A 21,421-nucleotide genomic window follows, 5' to 3' on the forward strand; every position below is an offset into this window, starting at 1 on the left:
GTCTGCCTCCTCACTACCCACTTTCTCATGAAGGCATAAATGCCAAAAAATAATCTTAAAAAAAAATATTCCCTAATGCCAAGATTAGGTCTCTGAATGCCAGTGAATGTGAGTACAGTGCTCAGATGTCTAAGTGACATCGAAACCACATACCATCCATCTCAGTCATAGATAGCAACCAGCTCCGTACCAGCGTGTTACATACAAAATGCAATTTTATTAACCTTCATGCCTCCATTCATATTAATATACATGTATATGTTTGAACTTATTTTAATTTCACAGCTCCATCCATATGAAAAATACAGAGAAAAAGGCAAAACACTGACTGGATACTTAAACAACTCTTGGAGAAAAGAAAAGCGTAACAGAAAAAAAGGACACCTGTTCTTGAAGTTTTGAAAAATATCAGGATTAAAAATTTTTCTTTTACAGATGTGGAATTCCATGAGCAGAATCTCCCTTTTGAAGCGATGCTGAGCAATATCACATTTTTTTTAAACGGTAAGAATGAAAAGATTTTTAATATATTTACACTACACTCACTTTACATAAATACAGGAACAACGATTACTGTACGTAATATCAGCAAACTTGAAACATAGGCATTGGCTTCACTACTCAAAAATTTTCAAAACCAGGAAATCAAAAGCAGATGTTACACAGAAAGCAAAACAGCTATTGAACTGATAGAGAAGTGTAAGATCAGTATTCATTAACAAAGGCATCACTCTACAGCCACAGGATTTTCCTGTGAGTAAGTCTCCTCATTATCTTCCACGGAATCACTATGTTGAATTAATGTGATGAAACATCCAAAGGCCTTTGTAACTCAGTTTTGTTCCCCTTAGAGGAAGTGACTTATTGCAAGCAAAGTAATAATGCGTGCTATAAACAGCCTGTGAACGTGTTACGGGAGGATGCTGCATTTGACAAAATGGCATAAGGCTCAGTGCGAAAAGAAAAGTTCAACATTAGAGGTCCGACTTGCATATTGTTGTCTGTGCTTTTTCCAGAATTCATGGTTCCTCATTTGAAATTTATTAATTTGAGCACACATGTTGAAATCGAAAACTCTGCACAGAGCAGTTGATGTTACAAGTTTGTGATATGAGGCACTATTTATTATTATTGCATAACTTTGACCCTGGTTACCGTTACAAAATTATGCTTTAAAATGCGTAAAGAGATGCTGAAGGGAAATACAATACACCCTGTCTTGTCGAGACACCATCAAAATTCAAGTCTAATTGAATCTTTTCAAAAACTGTTGGATTAAGGCATGCAAAGTCATATACTGAATACGAGAGTACACGTGTTGTTGATATGTGCTTGATCAATATAATTTCTTGTCTGGGTATAGCAAAATAGCAACGCAGGGAATCGAGTACCTTGATACGCTTAATGTATATAAATAATTTGTTGATTATAGCAAACACTGGTTCAGCCTTGGGAATAAAAATGATTTGATCATGAACTTAGTTAACCACAAACCAAGAAAAAAAAAACTGTTATATAACATCACATACTATGATCATTTACATGATGAATACCATTAGCCCCATTTCACTGTATATCAAATTAGATAAATTACAGTCTCTGAAAAAGACTTTACATGTATAAATGTATTTCCTGCATCTACTAATCAAAAGCCCTATTTTTCCAATGTATATACAGGCTGTAGATCTTTGTAATAAGTTTGTCTTAAATCTTCACTATCACATATATTACAACATTTCAAAAGATCCTTTTTACAGAAAAAAAAGAGTTATATGCAATGACGAAGTGCCCCTCAATCATAAAATGTTATATACATTATATGGATGATAAAATATGATGATGATTATTCGTTTATAAATTGACATCTGAAATAAAAATAATTTGAAAATCATACTAATAAACAAACAAGGTGCTGATATGCTTTTGCCAAAATGATAATACAACTGGGCATAATCACATGTGCACAAACAATATACATAAATAATGATAACATATGTTACCATTTTCCATTACATCGAAGGGGTGTCACATAGATTGGGCGCATGTGTGGAAATGACTTCCTGGATTTGGTTACTGAAAGTGAGGATGTTGTATGTGAGAGTGTGTGTGTGTGTGTGTGTGTGTGTGTGTGTGTGTGTGTGTGTGTTTTCAAGGTGCTATTATCAAAAAGGTTATATTTCCTTTTACTGGCTTCGGTCCAATAAATGCATTTAGCAGCACTATCAAATAATATGGGTTGGCTTTGATACTCTGAGTTTATGTCTGCAGCTCTTATACGGTATGAAGAGCGCAGGAAATACTTGCAAAAATGTCTAATATGACTATAAAAAATAAAGATAATTAATTGAATTACTTTCATTAATGTTTTGTGATGCTCTTTATGAGATAAGATATTTCTGTCTGCCAATAACTGCATCTTCTAAAATGTAGACTCACTGTAATGTGTATGTACGTGTAAGTGTATTTTTATTTATGTACAGTGTTTGTATGCATGTGTGTCATTCCTCCGTTTTTCAGCATTTTTTTATATAACCAAATCTCAGGTAACAATCTTAACATATATCTGGTCTGAGGTGAGAACATCTCAAGTGACTGTCTGTATTTGGGACAAAATAAAATAAAATGATTTGGAGTAACTCGTTAACTGCGGCTGGGCTGCTTGCAGGTGCGAAACAGGAGACATAAATCAAATTAGAGCCTTGTGCTGGAGCTACAAACCAGTCAGTAACAGAGGGAGTCATGTGTACAGACTGAGGAGGCGGCCCAGCTGGACGCTTCTCCTTGGATATTGACATCAACAAACAGAACAAAGAGAAGGTCCGGCATTTCCTTCTCATCACTTTGTTCAGAATGTATTGCTCTTCTGTATATTGTACATCAGATACCACACTATCCCTGTAACACTGCAGCCGGTGTCAAGGTCAGCTTATGATCAAGTGCTGCCGTGCAAAACCACAACACAAATTCTTTTCACTGTCAAAACCAGCTGAGAAAACAGATCTGAATAATAAAACTGATCGATCGGGACAGAATGAAAGAGTCTGTAAGGTGCCTCTGTTTTTTTTTTTTGTTTTTTTTTTGTTTTTTTTCACATACTGGAAATCTCCTCTGATTATTTCAAAGTTCACTGTACATGAGGGGTTGTATTTTTCTGAGTCAAACATAAGCAAAGCAGGCATTTAAAAAAAAAAAGCAAGATTCAACAAACAAAACGTTGAAAGTATATTTATCCTTTAAGATTGCACTTTACTGATTGCTAATCACAGCACAAAATCCACCAAAGATTTTTTTTTTTAAAGAAAATGCTTTCAAGAGGCTCAACATAAAGAGTAGCACTGATGAGATTTGGGGTAATCCGGCCCTGTGGGTGGGTCGGAAATGGTGTGTCTCTTTGCTGGTGTGATGATATGCATGTTTTCATTGTTTGAAATAAAGCAATGAATACAGAAACAGAGGATGTGTTGATGAGGTTGATCCATTCAGGTTGTGGCTATTTGATTCAATGTCGTTTATGGTTTGCTGGCTATGGGATGAGTGAAAGTCCAGCCCTCTTTCAGCTTCTATATGGGATGCCTCGAACACGACAGCAGGCTCCAGCAGGCAAAAGGAACCATCTGTGATGAAATGGCGTCCTCTGTTGGTCACAAATCTGACTCACAGGGAGGCATGGCGCAACAATACTGCCTGTGGCTCCAACTCCTGTAGGCCCAAATCCTTTTTCCTGTGATCCAGTCCAGGCCTGACTTCTCTCTGCTTCTTTAGAGCTCACACAGGAAATCCATTCCGTACAATGGGGTCTTTCACATTATGAGTGCTGGAAAAGCAGCCATTTGAACAACAATGAAAAGAAAGATACCAAAAAAAGAGACAGTTGCGATTGCATTTTTTTTTGTCCGAATAAAGAGTGCGAGTTCATCTTAAAAATCTAAGTGAAACATTTACGAACAGTGCTGTAAAAGACAGTTCCCTATTATACTCCAAACAATGACGATAAAAGATCCTGCCGTCTATTCCTTACAAGCCAAAGAGGATCCAGAAGAGACCCTGTTTTGTGCTCCACAAGCTCTGTGCACCTCTCCATCATCTCTTCTTACGACGGATGACAGTGTGTGTGTATGTGTGTGTGTGTGTGTTTGTGTGGGTATATGAGCGTGTGTGCGTCCAGGCCAGCTGAATAACATTCATAGGGAGATCCTGCTCCCCCGGCTGCCTGTGTGTATGTGTGCGTGTGTGTGTCTGTTTCCATTGATCTCTCTCTCTCTCTTTATTTCTATCTGTCTGATTCACACCAGCATGTGTCTCCGTCGGTGCAGGGCCAAGTGGTCAGATCTGGAGAAGCTGCGGTCACAGTCTGCACACTTGAAGGGCTTGACCCCCGTGTGTTTTCTGTAATGCCTCGTCAGCTCGTCAGAGCGGGCAAACTTCCACGTGCAGCCGTCCCAGGTGCATTTGTATGGCTTTTCCCCTGGAGACGAAAAAACACAGCACACACTCAATAGCTTGTAGATCATAATTTCATTACCATCACTGGCTACTTACAGTAACATATTCAGAGGAACTCGGCTAGTGGCCATACTCTGACCTTGATGCTTTTTAACTGATGATATGTCTCACAAAGACTTTCTATATAATGAATTATATGAATAACGCTAAGCCATTATGGCATATTTAAATATCATATAAAAACAAAAATTCAGCATTGTATGATTATAATATTTTACAAGGTCAAACATTACAACTGCTATCTGTTTTGCATGAAAGCCCATAATAAGTCCAATGAACAGCACCATTGCTTTCTGTTTCCATAATAGACTGAGAGTGCGGTCATAACATACCTTTATGATAGTTCACTGTCTAAGGTCTAACCAGTGTGTGTGCATGTTTATGTGTGCTTTTTTAAAATCTACACAATATGTATACATTACATGTTTGCTGGCCATTTTTGAATGCACGCTACACTAATTACATTTTTGGATACATTTTTCCTACCATTTCAGGCACCTAGCTGTTGTAGTCATTCATTTCTGAGCAGTATAAAAACCAACTAGTAGACTCTTGAAACTTTGTTTGAATTGTATGATCTATCACAGTTGTTACATATCACTGAATGGTAATACAGTGAAGGTGCAGATTGATTTGAGAGTCTGAACTTTATACTGAGCCTTTTTAAAGGTAAACTAATATTCAGCTCTTAGCCTGATACTTTTAAATGAGAGTCTTTTTTGTCTTCTATTCTCTTTAACGGCATTTATGTTCTATCTTTCTCCTGCTGTGTCTTTCCTGCTGCTCTGTTGTTGTTGTGTGTAACTTCTTTTTGCCAACTCATTTATCTTCTGTATGTAAAGCATCTTTAAATACCTTTAAAAGCGCCACATAAAAGCTTGTATGAAAATTAATGAATGGCTGGTATGGTAGAAAAAAGTAGATCCAAATTTCTAAAACACGGGGTGGCCCAGGGGTTAAGACGCCCACTATGAACTGCAACATCCCTTGATCACGTCCAGCTGGGGACCTTTGTTGCAAGTTGGTTGTCTATTTAAAACAGGGCAACATGCTCCTTTAAGTCTCTATGTTATAACTTGGCACAATAGCAGCATACTGGATAAAAGTTCATAATTTGTAACTGCAGTCTGTTGCACTTTTGTTGATGCTAGACAATAAACAAGTAGTTGAAATCTTGTTTACAGGACTGACTGCAAAAATATACTATAAAGATTTAGCAACATACAGTTATGATGTAGAATGGAATTGGGACGGTACTGAAGACAATTATAAGTATTTTTGCCAGCAGGTGGCAGTGCAGCCTTGCAATAGAGTAACTAAGGCAGTAGATGAGGTAAGAAGGCTGGTATTCTTATCGCTCCCATATTTTCATCAATCAAAGCTGGAAGCTGTTTTATTTCTCAATGTTATTCAATGAGGTTAATGACTGCTGAGTTATTTCTATCATTGACAAATTCTGGCATGACATTTCCTCTCCAATAAGTGGTCAATATCATTTTTGATTAAGTAATTTGTCACAGTTTGTCACTGCTTATAGCCCTATAGAAAAGTGTGTTTGTGCTTTTGCGTGCATGTCTGACATGACTGTTTATGTGTGTATTTACAGTGTACTATCATATCTGTCGTAAATCTGTGCATGTGCATAATGTTGTAAACAAGCACACAAAAGAAACCCAAGACGGAACAAAAAGAAGGTAGGGTTGTGGTAGATGGTCAACAGTTTATGTCTCACCAGTGACTGTCGACTGTGAAACAGTGAGCACCTTTCACACAGCGATAAACATGTGACTGCTTTACACACAGCAGATTGGCAAGAAAGAGATACAGTAGAAAGAGAAAACAAGAACATCTCTGTTTACTGGAGGGGTGGAGTAATATCTGTGGGATATATTTAACAGGGTTCTGTCAGCAGTGGTGGAGAGAAGACACTTTTCTTTGAAGTCTCAGATTGCAACTTGTGTTTAGAGTTGCACAGTTACAAAGGTGACACATCAGCATGTCAACATAACTGTTCCATTTGACTATGTAAAGTGTAATAAGTGGAGGAGAGAAAGTTCTGTAATTCACTGACAATCATGCTTGTTGTATTTTCTGTTGTCATTTATGACACAACCAAGGTCTTACTGAACCAATAATTAGAAATCCTCTTTGAACAAGACTGTGCCATGGCTATACTTCCTTTTAAATGTCTGCTACATTACTATATGTTCTACTACTATTTACTATTTAGGTTGTGATTTTGGGCTGTGGTTAACAAGATATGAATGTTGTATCAATATCAGTATATGCCTTTAAGCAGGCAATTAATTGAATTCTTTATTGTCTATTTCTTTGCATTGACCTTTAACCTGTTAAACCAGATTTAAAATTAACTATCAGTTCCTTAAAACAACATTATATGACTATTTTACCTTAAAATAACAGCCTCCATTTTGACCATTTTGATGGTACACTGACTTGTAATAGGGAGAATGGCGCCTCTTTCATTCCCACTCCATGCCCCAAACTCCTGGTCTTGCACTATGTATCTTTGCAATCAACCGTGAGAAATAGTGGCTACCTGGCTAGTAGTTCCTGCTGCTGCTGCTTCATATTAAAAGCTTTCCACTGACAAACTAATTGAAGGCTTTTTTGCGAAGAACTTATAGGAAATTAAATATGTTTATAACGGAGTTAGCGGAGCTTCGTTAGCGGTGCTGTTCTTGAATAAAAACAAGTCGACACAACAAGATTTGGAGATATTTGGAGCTACTTGTTCAGCGGATCAGTTAGAAACACTGCAGAGAGGAAGAGTACAAGCAGAAACAGCTATAGTGAGATGTTTGACGAAGAAGTGCAGACGACAGGCTCTTAGTGCATTTTCAGCAAACAGCACATCTCTAACAGGTAGCCTAACCAACTTATTTTACCTTGCAGCGAGGGTACCGCACTATTGTAACGTGAGGGAACCCTATTTGAAGGGAAACAGACTTTAACACTGTTATGACATCCCTCGCTGTGCTTCTGTCTGATTTTATTTCTCTGATCGTCAACATCTGAACCTACAGCAGCTGTGTGCTAAAATGTAGTTGCTAACAGCTAGAGTTATACTGACAGACTTAGATTACGATCCGCATCATCTTCACACACCGCGGAAAATACAGTCCGGTGGCTGCTAGTATGTATCTTAGTTCTGTTGATAACAATATAGTTTCATACTGGAGAGATAACAAGTGATTGTAATTCACCAAAGGGCCTATCAGATGAGTCACTTATTAACTGCACCCATCCGCATGTACCCATAGAAATGTTTTCATCAGAAGTAATCCGATAACCACTGAAAGCGATCAGGAAACAGTAAAATAAGGCTGATATCTGAAAATACAAACAGGAACACAGGAGAGAAATTTCAGGCACATCGGTGCAACCAATGAAAATGTTTAGTTGCATTTGACAGGTTTTTGGTCGTCCTTTTATCAATAGAATTAAATGCACCAGCGTCCTGTTATTATTACTTGTTGCAGCAGAGGCTGCTGTTGCTGCTGCTCAGCCCAGCTCAGCAGGTGTTACGTAGTCTTGCTTTAAAGTAACTTAAACTCAAAGGTGGTTTTAAGTGCAGCACTAGAACAATATGACCTTGATTATATATTTATCAGCGAGTAAGAAGAGTGGGGTCACAAAATCAGTGTTTAAAACATATACACTCAGACCTACTGACCTGTATGTGTCCTCCGATGTGCTTTTAAATGGGAGCTTTTGGTGTACACCTTATTGCAGCCCTCAAAGTCACATCTGTGGATTCTTCTCTTTTTGGAATCTGGTGACTCTGACCTCCGGGGGCGTCGTATGCTGTCAATACTGAATGGGGACATGGAACTGCAACAGAAGAATAAGAATCAAGATAAAAGAATTATTGGATTGTGATGATCAGTTTACCCCACATCAGTTGGGTCCAAATCGATACTACTGTACAGTATATACTAATTCTAAGCAGGTTCGACAATGTGTTCAAGCTGGAGAAGTGAGAAAAGTACACTCAAAACATTCAGCATGCATATTTTTAAAGTCTTGAAATTGTGAGTGTGCAGTTGTGTTTCATGTACACTATTCTCCCATATTACAATGCACAGAGGAAATTGAAGAGCTACTCACACTTGATTAAAATTAACACAGAAACAGCAAAACATTTTTACAATAATGTTAAAAAAACATCAAAAAAAATGTTTTATTGGAGCTGTTTCATCACCAGTTTTTTCAACAGTGGCATTGTAAAGTTGCAGTTTGACTATGATTTGCTGTTTGTATAAAACTGTTGATTTCTTGTTTACAGGACTGACTGCAAAAATATACTATAACGATTAAGCAACATACAGCTATTATGTAGAATGGAATTGGGACGGTACTGAAAACAATTATAAGTATTTTTGCCAGCAGGTGGCAGTGCAGCCTTGCAATAGAGTAACTAAGGCAGTAGATGAGGTAAGAAGGCTGGTATTCTTATTGCTCCCATACTTTCATCAATCAAAGGTGGAACTGTTTTATTTCTAAATGTTGTTCAATGAGGTTAACGACTGATCATCGTTCAATTCTGGCATGACGTTTCCTCTTCAATAAGTGGTCAATATCATTTTTGATTATGTAATTTGTCACAGTTTGTCACTGCTTTTAGCCCTGTAGCAAAGTGTGCTATGTGTGTATTTACAGAGTATTATCATATCTGTGGTAAATCTGCGCATGTGCATAATGTTGTAAACAAACACACAAAGGAAACCAAAGAAGGAACAAAAAGAAGGTAGGGTTGTGGTAGACGGTCAACAGTTTATGTCACACCAGTGACTGTCGACTGTGAAACAGTGAGCACCTTTCACACAGCAATAAACATGTGACTGCTGCACACACAGCAGATTGGCAAGAAAGAGATACAGTAGAAAGAGAAAACAAGAACATCTCTGTTTACTGGAGGGGTGGAGTAATATCTGTGGGATATATTTAACAGGGTTCTGTCAGCAGTGGTGGAGAGTAGACACTTTTCTTTGAGGTCTCAGTGTCTCTGCTGTGAATATTGAGAAACAGGTACGAGGGTGAAAGGGGAAAGAGGAAGGAGGAAGAGTTAGAGAGGAACAGTTACAATCGTGTTAGAGGGATTTGAAAGAGGAGGAGGCTGCCAGACAGGCCTTTCAGTGAACTGTCTCCACCACACACAAACCACTTCCTGTCTCTCTCTCTCTCTCTCTCTCTGTCTTTTAGCAAGGCATAGTTTGTCAAATGCAGATTCAAAGAAACACATACAATCAAATCACACACAAATACACAGAAAACACACACAGATCACCTGTTGCTCTTGGCTCACTGCCAATCTGAAGCTGTACAGGAAATGAGCACACGGGTCAGATATGAAGTTGAACTCCAAACTCCCTCTCAATTCTCTTTCTCGCTCACTCGCTCGCTCTATCAACAGTGTGTCTATAAGTTCTGACATTCGTGTGCTGCAACATGATGTAAAAAACTGAACATTTACACAAAGATGTGTATTCATGAAATTAAAGAGCACTGTTCAGTTTTCATTAGAAATGATTGATGAGTGTTGGAGCTATTTCAATGGTGGCCATTGGGTGGCGCTGTGGGTAGCCATGGTAGTCCAGTGTTTCCCCTATAATTGTACAGGCCTGGTGGGCCGCCAGGACAAAAAAAATTTTTTTTTAATGCCAAATGCCCATTCATTTAGAAATCAATAGCATTTGGGGGCGTCTCTGTTCAGTGCTGTTCCGAAACGTGAGTCAGCCTCTGTGTCGTTGCCTGGGAAACTCTTGGTAGCATAGCTCCTTTAAAGAATAGGGCAGTGCGTAATGTGTGTGCCTAGCAAGTGAGTGGTTGAGCATGTGCTAGCAGCAGAAAAGTGGCAGTGAATGCGATCGGAGCAGCAGGAAAAGGTTAGCAGTAAGTTGTCAATCTAGCAGTAAATGTACAGTACAGACTACAGTGTGTCAGTTAATAAATGCTGCAGCTTCTCAAAACAAAGAAAAGTCATGTCTATTGTTTCCCCAACTGTTCGAAAAGGGCTCCAAGTAAGCAACAATGGGTGAGCCTAACCTGACACCTGACGAGGCTAAACAGAGAAAGGAGAAATGTGTGGCTGCTGAGTCCCTCCCAAGTTTTGCTCAGCAAACCACCCAAAAGCAGTCAACCTAGGGGAAACACTGTAGTCTACTTATAAGTGTAGGACAAATTGATACAGATGTGGCGCAAAGCAAAGTCTATGATTTTTGATCGTGAGGCAGGGTAAAGGTGGAATGTTTATTTTGAGAGATGTACTTTTTATAGTTTGAGAATAAATGGATTGGCATATCCGACTTTAAGTTTTTGGCTTTTGACAATTTCTGGTGACAACAGAGGATCAAAAAAGTCAACAATAAGTGCGTCAACAATAAGTCCAAAACCTTCCTCTGTATTATGTTATGTGCAGCAATGTTAAAGAGGCCATAATAAACCCCTTTTCCACAGGTTAACACAGTTCTCTGGGGTCTTAATAAAATGTATCTGACAAGCTACAGTCAAAATACCACAAGGATCAAGCACCACAACAGCCTTCTCATCCTGTCTAAGCAGCGCTGTTCTTAACAGCCGGTTTGAGGTCCTATCCCACCCACCTCACCCCCCTCTTTTGCAGGGTGTGCCGGCTACCATGGCAACTGTTGAGCGTGAACCCAAGAGAAACGTGGCTGCCAGACAAAACATAGCGGTGGAGCAAACACACCAAACACCCTGCGTTACTCGTGCAAGTTTGACCACGGGATCATTTGTGTTTATTCGCATCAAACAGCCAGTGAGCAGCAGCAGGCGCCGACTAGTCCCAACTAGCGCAGTGATGTTACTGAAGCTCAGCCTGAATTAATCCAAAATAAACTTGCTGTGATTTAATTGCAATAAACGGAGCAAATGGATGCCAAAATAACTACATCATGATGCCGAATTGTAAAAAGTCTGAATTCATGCTTTGTCAGGTCTGTCCCAAAATTTTCACGCAAACCTTTAAAGACTGTGTTGAAAAGAAAAGTGCAACTTAAGGGGACTGCATGTATTTTCTGGAAAGATACACCAGGGGGCGTCCACAAGACCGTGTACAAAGCTGTTTATACATGAGTGCGGAGAGAGGCTTTGAAACAAACAAAGCCCTCCTACAAGACCATTTTGGCAATGAAACAAAGATCACAGCAGCTTATATGGAAAAAGTCCTCAACTGGCCTGCTGTTCAGGCTGAAAATGTTTCCTTGCTTTGGGATTATGCTTTATTCCTATGTGGATGCAACAACGCAATGTCTGATTTGCAGGACATGAGAGAACTTGACATGTCTGCTAATCTCAAGGTTATCAATTCCAAATTTTGCTTTTAAACTGAGGGAACAATTCAGAAGCATCGCATGTGATATTCGTGAAAAACAAAAGCGCAAACCAAACTTCAATGAGGTTGTGTACTTTGTGGAACATCAAGTCAAGCTCTTGCCTGATCCAATTTTTTTGGGGGGGGATTTTTGGGATATTCAAACCACAGAAAGAGGGATGTATATCAAAAAGGATGTTTATATAGTAAAATCAAAATTGAAATGAGACAACTTCGCTAAAAATGTCTGTGCCATTAACAAACTACAACACAAGGAGACAAAAAAACCACACGGAAAAGCGACATCAATTGTTTACTCTGTTTACAATGTCACTCTCTGGATGAATGTCAACAATTGGCCAAAAACAAACATAGTGAAAAAATCATCTTTTTAAAGGAAAAAGGAGCTTGGTGTCTCAACACTGGGCATTTGAGCAAGAATTGTGATAAGCTCATAATCCTGTGAAAAGTGTAAACAGAGCCATCCAACAGCTTTACACATTCACTTCAAGAAAAAAATGGACAAGTCAGCGAACACCAATGGCATATACTCCAGTGAACCTGAACCAACTGTAAACAACACACTTGTGTCAACTCAAGCCTTTGGAAGCCAAACAGGGGCTGGTAGCAATGGAATACTCCCAATTCTTCCAGTTCAGATGAAAGCAAGACAAGGGAACAAAGTGACTCAGAGCTACATGTTTTTAGACAGTGGGTCAAGATCTACATTCTGCTCTGAAGCTCTGATTCGAAAGCTGAACCTGACCAAGAAAAGATTGATTTGATTTGATTTGATTTGATTTATTGAACAGGACAGTGTGCAGTATTAAGCATAAATGATGCACTGCACCGGAGTTAGCTTGAAGCTAATTTGCATCTGTAGTCCATTATAATCAAAACATACAACAGCACAACAACAAACAGTACAAAGCAAAAACAAACAAACAAACAAACAAAAACACAAAAAACACAAAATACAAAGCTACACACAACAGCACATCACATACACCCACAATGTCAATTAAAAATTAATAATGTAAACTAGGCTCAATGGTCACACAGCTGATTCATCTTTAATTGATTTTTTAATTTGGCCTTGAATTCATTGATAGAACTACAGTTCCTCACATAATCAGGTAGGGCATTCCACTGAGTGGTGGCTTTCACACAGAAAGCTGAATGCCCAAATGCAGTGCGACGATATCAAAGATATGTTTGTTAACAATGAGTTTGTTAACAATGAGCCCAAAGACATCAGTGTCAACATACATTGTGCATTGTTAACATACATTCTACATTGTTAACACGAAATATCTAGCCATAATTGAAAAAGGTACTACAGTCTTCCAAATGTTTTCACACAAAAAACGATGCAGATGAGTACAAAAAAATATCATCAAAAGGGAAACCCTCAGAAAGTGGCCCTACCTTGATCACATTGACATCCCTGAAATCCATGCTGAAGTAGAGTTGTTAAATGGTACAAACGCTTCAAAGTTGCTGGAACCATGGAGGTTGTTAACAGCCAAGGCAAGGGACCCTTTGCCATTAAAACCCTACTGGGGTGGGTTGTTAGTGGCTCATGTGGGGATTGGAAAGGTAACCTTAATGATGACGGCTGTCATTTTGCCATTGTAAATAGATTATCTATTGAATCACTTGAGTAGCTATTGGAGTAGCAGTACGAACATGATTTCAGTGAAAGAGTTGCTGAGGACAAAGAAGAAATGTCAAGAGGAGGCAAGATTCATTGAAATTATGGAGCAATCTGTGAAGTTGCAAGATGGACATTACAGTTTAAAACCGCCATTCAAAAACAAAGAGGTTACAATGCCAAACAACTGATGTGTTGCTCAACAGCGTCTCATCGGAATAACAGAAAAATGGAAAAATTCCACCACGAGTAACACAGAATTTCTTGAGGACATCATCAACAATGGTTACACTGAAATGGTCCCACAGGATGAATTGTGTTGTGATGAGGACAATGTGTTTTACATTCCTCATCATGGGGTTTACCACCCATGCAAAGGCAAGTTGTGGGTTGTTTTTGACTATGGCACCATTCAAGGACCTCCTTGAATGATCAAGTTCTGCCCGAGCCTTACAAGTTCAATAATAGTGCTCCTAAGATTCTGACAAGAACTCATTGCCTTTATGTCTGGTATAAAATCCATGTTTTACTTAGTCAAAGTGACAGGGGAAGACAAGGACATTATTCGATTCCATTGGTGGAGGGAATTTGACCAACGAAGTTGCAGAATACAGTATGACTGTACACCTATTTGGAGTACTGTCGTCTCCAAGCCATGCTTGCTACGCTTTGATGAGGACTGTAGACGACCACCAGGGCAGCTTTCCAGATGAAGTGATTGACAATGTGCATATAAATTTCTATGTGGATGACTGCCTGAAAAGCTCACCATCTGTGGAGAAAGCAGTACAGATTGTTAATGACCTTTGTGACCTTTGCCAGAAAGGAGGCTTTCATCTTACACAGTGGATCAGCAACAGTCGTGAATTCCTGCAAGCAATTCCTGAGAAGGACCACTCTAAAAATGTGAGTGAGCTCAATTTAGACAGAGAAAAAGCTTTGGGGCTCCAATGGTGTATGGAAAGACACCAAAGAAAAGACACCTTCAACTTCCACATGGACTGCAAGGAACAGATAGAAGTCAACAGGGGATTTTATGAGTTGTCAGCTCAGTGTATGATACCTTAAGGTATCTTGCATCAATTACTCTTCCAGCTGAGCAGATTTTACAAGTTGTGCAGAAAGAACTATGGATGCAATAGAGAAATTCTGCATGTCCTAAGACAACAATAGATCAATTGGTTGAGTGACCTGAAAGTGCTTTCAGTGTTCTGAGGGAGCAGGTGCTTGAAACCACATAACTTTGGACCACCTGTCCACACCCAGTTGCACCACTTTGCTGATGCCAGTGAAGGGTATGGCACGATAACATACCTGAGGTTACAGAATGAACCAGGTGATGTACATGTTTCTTTCCCTCTTGGAATAGTGACACCACTTAAACCAGTAACCATCCCTCATTTGGAGCTCACTGCCGTCTTGGCTGATCTGGTAGACAAGATGGTAAATGCAGTATTACAGCTTCAATTGGAAGAATCCTGTTTCTGGACTGACAGCAGCACAGTCTTTAAATATATCAATAACGAGAACAAGAGATTGCAAACATTAGTGTGCAAACAGAATAGCTAACATTAGGGAGGCATCAAACCCAGCACAATGGCAGTATACCCACATGACAAAATCATGCAAACGATGAGTTTAGAGAACTGACGGTCCACAAGCTTCTGAACAATAAGACATGGTTATGGGTCCAGAATTTTTGTGGAAAGTGAAGCAAACATGGATGCACTGCAAGGTAGAGTCCTGTATTGATGAAGGTGATCCAGAGGTCAAAAAGGAGATCTGTACAAGTGTACAGAACAGCAGTGCAACCAGTCATCTCAGTTGCATGGATATTGAAAGTAAAGAAGGCTCTATTGGAATTGAATCAAAAAAGGAAGCATCTTCTGTTGGATGCCCCTGCGGATCTCAATTACATTGACCTGAAGATGTTGAAAGCCAGAGGCTCAGTGGGACAAGGTTTGACAACTGACACCTTGTCAATAGCAGAAAATGCTATTATCCAGTTCTGGCAAAAGGAAATATTAAACAGTGAGATTTTTGTACTGTTGTCCTGAAAACTTGTTCTACAACCCTATTCTAGGAGATGGACTGCTAAGAGTAGGCAGAAGGCTGTCCAGGACTGCAATGCCAGAGAACAGCAAACACCCAATCATCCTGTCAAAAGATCAGCACATCCACCTGTTAATTCTCAAGCATGTTCATGAACAGATAAGGCATCGCGGGAGAAATTGCATCCTCTCTAGGTTGAGAGAAAGGTATTGGATCACTCACGCCAATGCAGCCGCAAGAAAAATCTTGTCTTGTTGTTCAGAAAGTTGTGCTTTTGTTCAAAAAGTTGTGCTTTTTGCAAGCATCACAAAGGAAAAAATGTGTGATGAAAAGATGGCAGACCTCCCCAAAGAGAGAACAACTCCAGACTTGCCTCCATTGACCAACGTGGGGGTGGATTACTTTGGGCCCATTGAGGTAAAGCAAGGATGTTCCTACTGTATGCGAAACGTTATGGAGTCATCTTTATGTGTATGGCAAGAAAAGCAGTTCATTTAGAAGTGGCAAATTCACTGGACACAGTGAATGAATGAAATTATACCTTGCTGGTTGCACTACAGGAAAGGCAAAAATGGAATGAAACAATACATAGTCTTGCAACAGCAGACATAATTTTGATTGCAGATGCCCCACAAAATTCTTGGATGATCAGAAAGTTAATCAAAACTTTCCCTGACAAATCAGGTGTAGTCAGATCTGTTCAAAACTGTGTCTATTGTAGAAAATGGTGAACTATAAGTATGAAAATGTGACATGTTAATCAGAGTTTTTAAAAAGGGGGCTTATTTTTGTTATAAGGTAATTCAACATTTTGAAAATGATTTAATTTATTTTATTTTTAATTTTAATTTACATGGCTCCATGTGTATACGTAATTGTGATTGTTATGTCTTGTACAGTCATGAACAATTAGGGCCCAATTGTGTTGGAGCCATTTCAGTGGTGGGCATTTGGTGGCGCTGTGGGTAGCCATGGTAGTCTACCTATAACTATAGGACTACTTTTTGACCTTGAGGCAGGGTAAAGGTGGTGTGTTTATTTTGAGAGATGTTCTTTTGATGTACTTTGAAAATGAATGGATTGGCATATCTGACTTTAAGTTTTTGGCTTTTTGACAATTTTTGGTGACAACAGAGAATCCAAAGCACCCATACTGGAAGTACGCCATCTACACTGGAGCCACACATACATTACTAACCAAAACAAACAGTGCGTCAACAATGAGACTAGTGGGGCATCTACTGATCTAACAACTGGAGAAATCTAGACTAGCATCTCAAATCTGGGGAACTGTAGGCCTGTGTGTGTGTGTGTGTGTGTGTATGTGTGTGTGTGTGTGTGTGTGTGTGTGTGTGTGTGTGTGTGTGTGTGTGTGTGTGTGTGTGTGTGTGTGTGTGTGTGTGCGTGCATGAGTGTGTGTGTGTGTGTGTGTGTGTCCAAGGGAGTGAAAAGGGAGAGGAAGGATTTATAGTGGAAACACTCTGAGCTCAGACATCTAGCAGATGAGGCGGATGTTTACATTCTGACTTCATCCATGAAGTGACTCCATGATTATGATATAATTTAGGAAGGTCTGAGAGCTATGGCTTCCAAAACAAAGAATGAACAACGACTCATTACTCATCATAAATTAATTAATTAATTTAATGCAGTATAACTTTTTCCTCTGCTGGTGATAATTCCACCGTCATTGCTGCTTCATCTCAAAAATCGGATTCCAGATTTCTGTTTCAGTCACCTTCTGGTATTTATAGGAAGTTCAAATTGCGAGACAAGCAAATGATTGAGTGATTTCCAATCATTGCAGAAACACAGCTGTTACACACCAGCACTAACCAATAAAACAAAGGTATAAGGTTACAAAATTCAAAATCCACTTATATGACATTTCAATGATCCCTGTGAGGAAATCAGGTCACTGCAGAGAAGTAATGGGATTCAGTGAGAGAAAATAAAATTAAAGAATTAAAAACAGTATATTTAGTAACATATATAGCGATAAAAATTTAAATATGAACAACTGCAAGCTTATATAAATGGAAGTAGTGCTAAAAGTATTAGCTGATGAATCAATTAGTTCGATAATCAGTTAATTGTTCAAAAATACAATTTTTTCTGATTTCAGCTTGTGCCAATGTGAGGGTTTTCTATTTTTCTCTGTTTTATATCACTGTGGTAAACATTTTAGAGGTTTGGACTGCTGGTCGGAAGAAATTTATAGGACATTTATTGATTAATCGAAAAGAAAAAAAAAGTAATCAACAGATTAGTTGGTTGCAGCCCTCAATGCAAGCAGGAATTTCAAGATTTTTTCCATATTGCCATTTTCATGTTCAAAAGCCTCATACCTTATCTTCTGAACATCTCCAGCGTTGTCATTTTAATGCTTCTCTGTAGGTTGAGAAAATTCCGCAACTACTGCTTAGAAAGATGCTATTAGCAGTGTTAAGTTGCTATTTATGTTAGCAAGCTAACTGTATGTGCAAATGTAAAAAGATCACTTTGTTCATTCTTGTTCAATTACTGCATTTAAACCAGCAAAATCCACAATTCACAACTAGAGATTGGCCAGTTCACACGTATTTATCATTAGAACAGTTAAGCTTAGGGGTTGTCCTTTGATCGCTGGTTCAGCTGAATAACCGTCTTAATTAATGAGACAATGACAAAAGTGTTAAAATCAATAGAAAACAATAAACACAAAGCCGTGAGAAGGGTGTATTTGTTCATATAACAACACATCTCTCTGATCTTTAATACTGTATCTCCTGCTATATGTATTGTAGCTGCTGTGTGAGAATCAATTTGTTGTATTTTCTCATGTGAGCCCAGAGGCAAACTCACACTGCCTTGAACCCTGTGTCACCACGGCATCATGGCTGCGTGAATGTGTCTGTTTGTGTCTCAAAAAGCTGCAGAGAGAAATAGGAAGTACAGCTGAGAACAATTTCAAACAAGAGCTGACCTCTGTTTTAGTTCCTTTGTTTCCCCTTTTTTTCCCCTGTCTTGCGCTGCTCTCCGCAAGTACAACAGAAAGACAGAGATACACAGAGAGAGATGGCGTATGTGTGTATGTGTGTCACCTGTAACAGGGGTTTCCCACATTATAAACACCTCGCTGTAAGCATATTTTTCTGACTTCTCATAGGAAACCAGGTCATAATGACAGACCGTTCAACACAGCAACAAGGCTCTTATAACAGACCTAGAAGTAGATTTTTCAAGAAAACAGGAAAGAGTGTCTGTGTGTGTGGTGTGTGTGTGGTGTGTGTGTGTGTGTGTGTGTGTGTGTGTGTGTGTGTGTGTGTGTGTGTGTGTGTGTGTGTGTGTGTGTGTGTGTGTGTGTGTGCGCACGCCTGTGTGTGCTGGAAGACTGCCCATTAGGCATTGCTGTACCTGTCCGAGGATACCACTGTACCCCTCACCTCACCCTCCTCTCCTCCCTTCCCTCCACCTGCTCTGCTCCGTGGCCCCCAGGTCCTTGGGGACCAGCCAGACTTCAGCAGAGACAACAAGCCCCTGCCCCCATCATACACACACACACACACACACACACACACACACACACACACACACCTTCTATCCTCTCCTCTCTCTCCTTCTCTCTTTCACTCACACTCTCCCACAATAGCCTATCCATTGGTCCCCAGGGAAACGCATGAATATGGAGGAGGATGCCCAAGAAGCACATGACACACACACACTCTCTCTCTTCTCTCTCTATCTCACTCTCTCCTTTCACTCATTTATTTATGTATGGATACCTGGATTGGAAGCTGCAGGCACTCCCATCCTCCGCCCTTACACTTCTCCCCTCTGATGCTCTCCGGATGACTGCTTGTGTAAATGTGGATACTAAATTACATAAAGCAGTTCTTTCTACACTCTCTTCTGTTTAAATGAAAAGAAACACAACAGACTGATATGTTTCAAAGTAGTGCTGTTGTCGGCTTCTGTTCCAGTGCAGATGTCCACAGAGCGCATGTGTTGTGTCAATACAGAATGCACATTCTTCCTCTATGTGGCAAAACCTGCATGTAACTCAAGAAGACTACAGACTGCTTTGTTTTACACAGATAAACATGCAAGTCTGTGTTCCTGTTGACAATGGCTGACCTCCTTCTGGAACCAGCTGTTCTGTCCACTGTGCAGAAACACGTGCATGCATACAGTGCTAACGCATATACACCCAAGGATTAATAGTCACAGACGCGCACACATACTTATTCACACGCATAGTCCCACACACACACACACACAAGGAGTGCAGTTTCCACACAGCACAGTCTGCACTTTGCACACAGAGAAGTGAGTGTGGGCAGGCCCTGGCAGGGCATTGCTAAGCCTGGCTGGTGATTTATCTCCATAGTGAAAGCTTGGGCAGTGAAAGGTTGGGTCCTGCCAACCTCTGTTCTCCTCTGACCACCCGGTGCCCACGTGTGGCACTCAGGGGCACGCCTGTCCCTTTCAATAACCTGCATCGAAACCTGAGTCCTCCAGTGAGTCTATGTGTATGTGTGTCTTCTCTAAAACATGGCAACCTCTGCTTGTACCACTGCACAAGCACACTAGAAACTAGTTTTTACCACAATTTTTTCACACAGTGCCACCACAATAATCCATTTAGTTTCATAACTGTAGATGTTCACACTGCCAGCAGCACACAAACAACCAATACAATGTCTTGCACCCCATATGCTAAGCCATTTGAGGTAAGGCTACCGTTGTGCTCAGCCTTATTAATGTTCCTACATCATTAGCAGGATTCTCACGCAGTCCTGGAATACTTTCCTTACAGTTAGTCTAAATAACAGTCCTATGGGCATTGACTTGAGTCTGGCCAGGCTGCTAGTTATGACTGGTCTTGGTTTATGGGCGGCAGGGGAGGAGGGCAGGGCCAAGCCAAATGTTTCTCTGCATCTGATTTCCTGCTTATGATCAGGATACTGTAAGCTGTCATCCACTGGAGGGGGAAGTCTTTTCACTCATCACAGATGGACTGGCACCACAGGAGTTGTGATGTCTGTAGGCCGAACAGGGCATAAAGTATGTCTGAGGCATATAGATGCACACCCACGCAGAATCATCCAAATGTGGAAACGCAGTTACAAAACCACACAGAAATGCATTACTAGGTCTCAAACTAGTTTTATATGTAAATGATATTGGGGAGGGGAATATTTTAGACATTTGTACTCTGAACTCTGCAGTGGCTGTCAGTTTTTTACATTGTACTTCAATTCAATTCAATTTGTGCAATCAGTTTATATCTACTTTATAAACTTGCACTTTTAATTTATTATTCCTCCTTGAATAGTCAACTCCTCTTTAAATTTGAAAATTTCTTTAGAATTTATAGACAAAAAACCATGATATGACAAATAGAAAAAGAACAAAAGGCACTACCAGCACTGCAGGAGGATGACTTTTAAGATATTAACATACTAGTACAGTGCCCATTCAAAATGTGCCTGTTCAGACTGGGCGATTGCCTCTGGCTGCTACTTCAAAGCATAGAAAAATTAATACTAATACTAATTAATGATGTAAGGTGTGAACATATTTCACACATATGTTATACTCTAATGGTAAATAAATGTTCTTGTCTCATTTTAAGTAGCCTAAAATAAGGGCTGCATTTAAAAATAAAATCATGTGCATCCTAAAATAAAGAGAACTGCTGCTGATGATCTGCTAAACATGCTGCTAACCCTACACTTTCTGTCTAGACATGGGGTAAGAGTGTCCATTCTTCATGAAAAGCTCTTCCTGACATGCTGGAGTCAGTCAGCAGAGCCCTGATGCTCCACCCTGGCCCTGCACAGAGCAGAACGGCTCACTGATCACTGGTTTAT

General features: G+C 39.7%; 1 protein-coding gene across 3 annotated transcripts in view; it reads right to left on the reverse strand.

Annotated features, from left to right (window-relative positions):
• Nucleotides 1-197: 197 nt before the first annotated feature.
• Nucleotides 198-21,421, reverse strand: part of klf12b (Kruppel-like factor 12b) — a 47,012-nt gene continuing 25,788 nt past the window's right edge. For all 3 annotated transcript variants that reach the window (XM_044365762.1, XM_044365764.1, XM_044365765.1), the window contains exons 5-6: nt 8,201-8,358; nt 198-4,465 (exon numbers count right to left, since the gene is read on the reverse strand). In XM_044365762.1, the coding sequence (XP_044221697.1) occupies nt 4,284-4,465; nt 8,201-8,358 (340 nt within the window). In that variant the 3' untranslated portion in view covers nt 198-4,283. The remainder of the gene's footprint in view (nt 4,466-8,200; nt 8,359-21,421) is intronic.

Source organism: Thunnus albacares, chromosome 11 (genome assembly GCF_914725855.1).
Source record: "Thunnus albacares chromosome 11, fThuAlb1.1, whole genome shotgun sequence".
In the NCBI taxonomy this organism is placed as follows: domain Eukaryota; kingdom Metazoa; phylum Chordata; class Actinopteri; order Scombriformes; family Scombridae; genus Thunnus; species Thunnus albacares.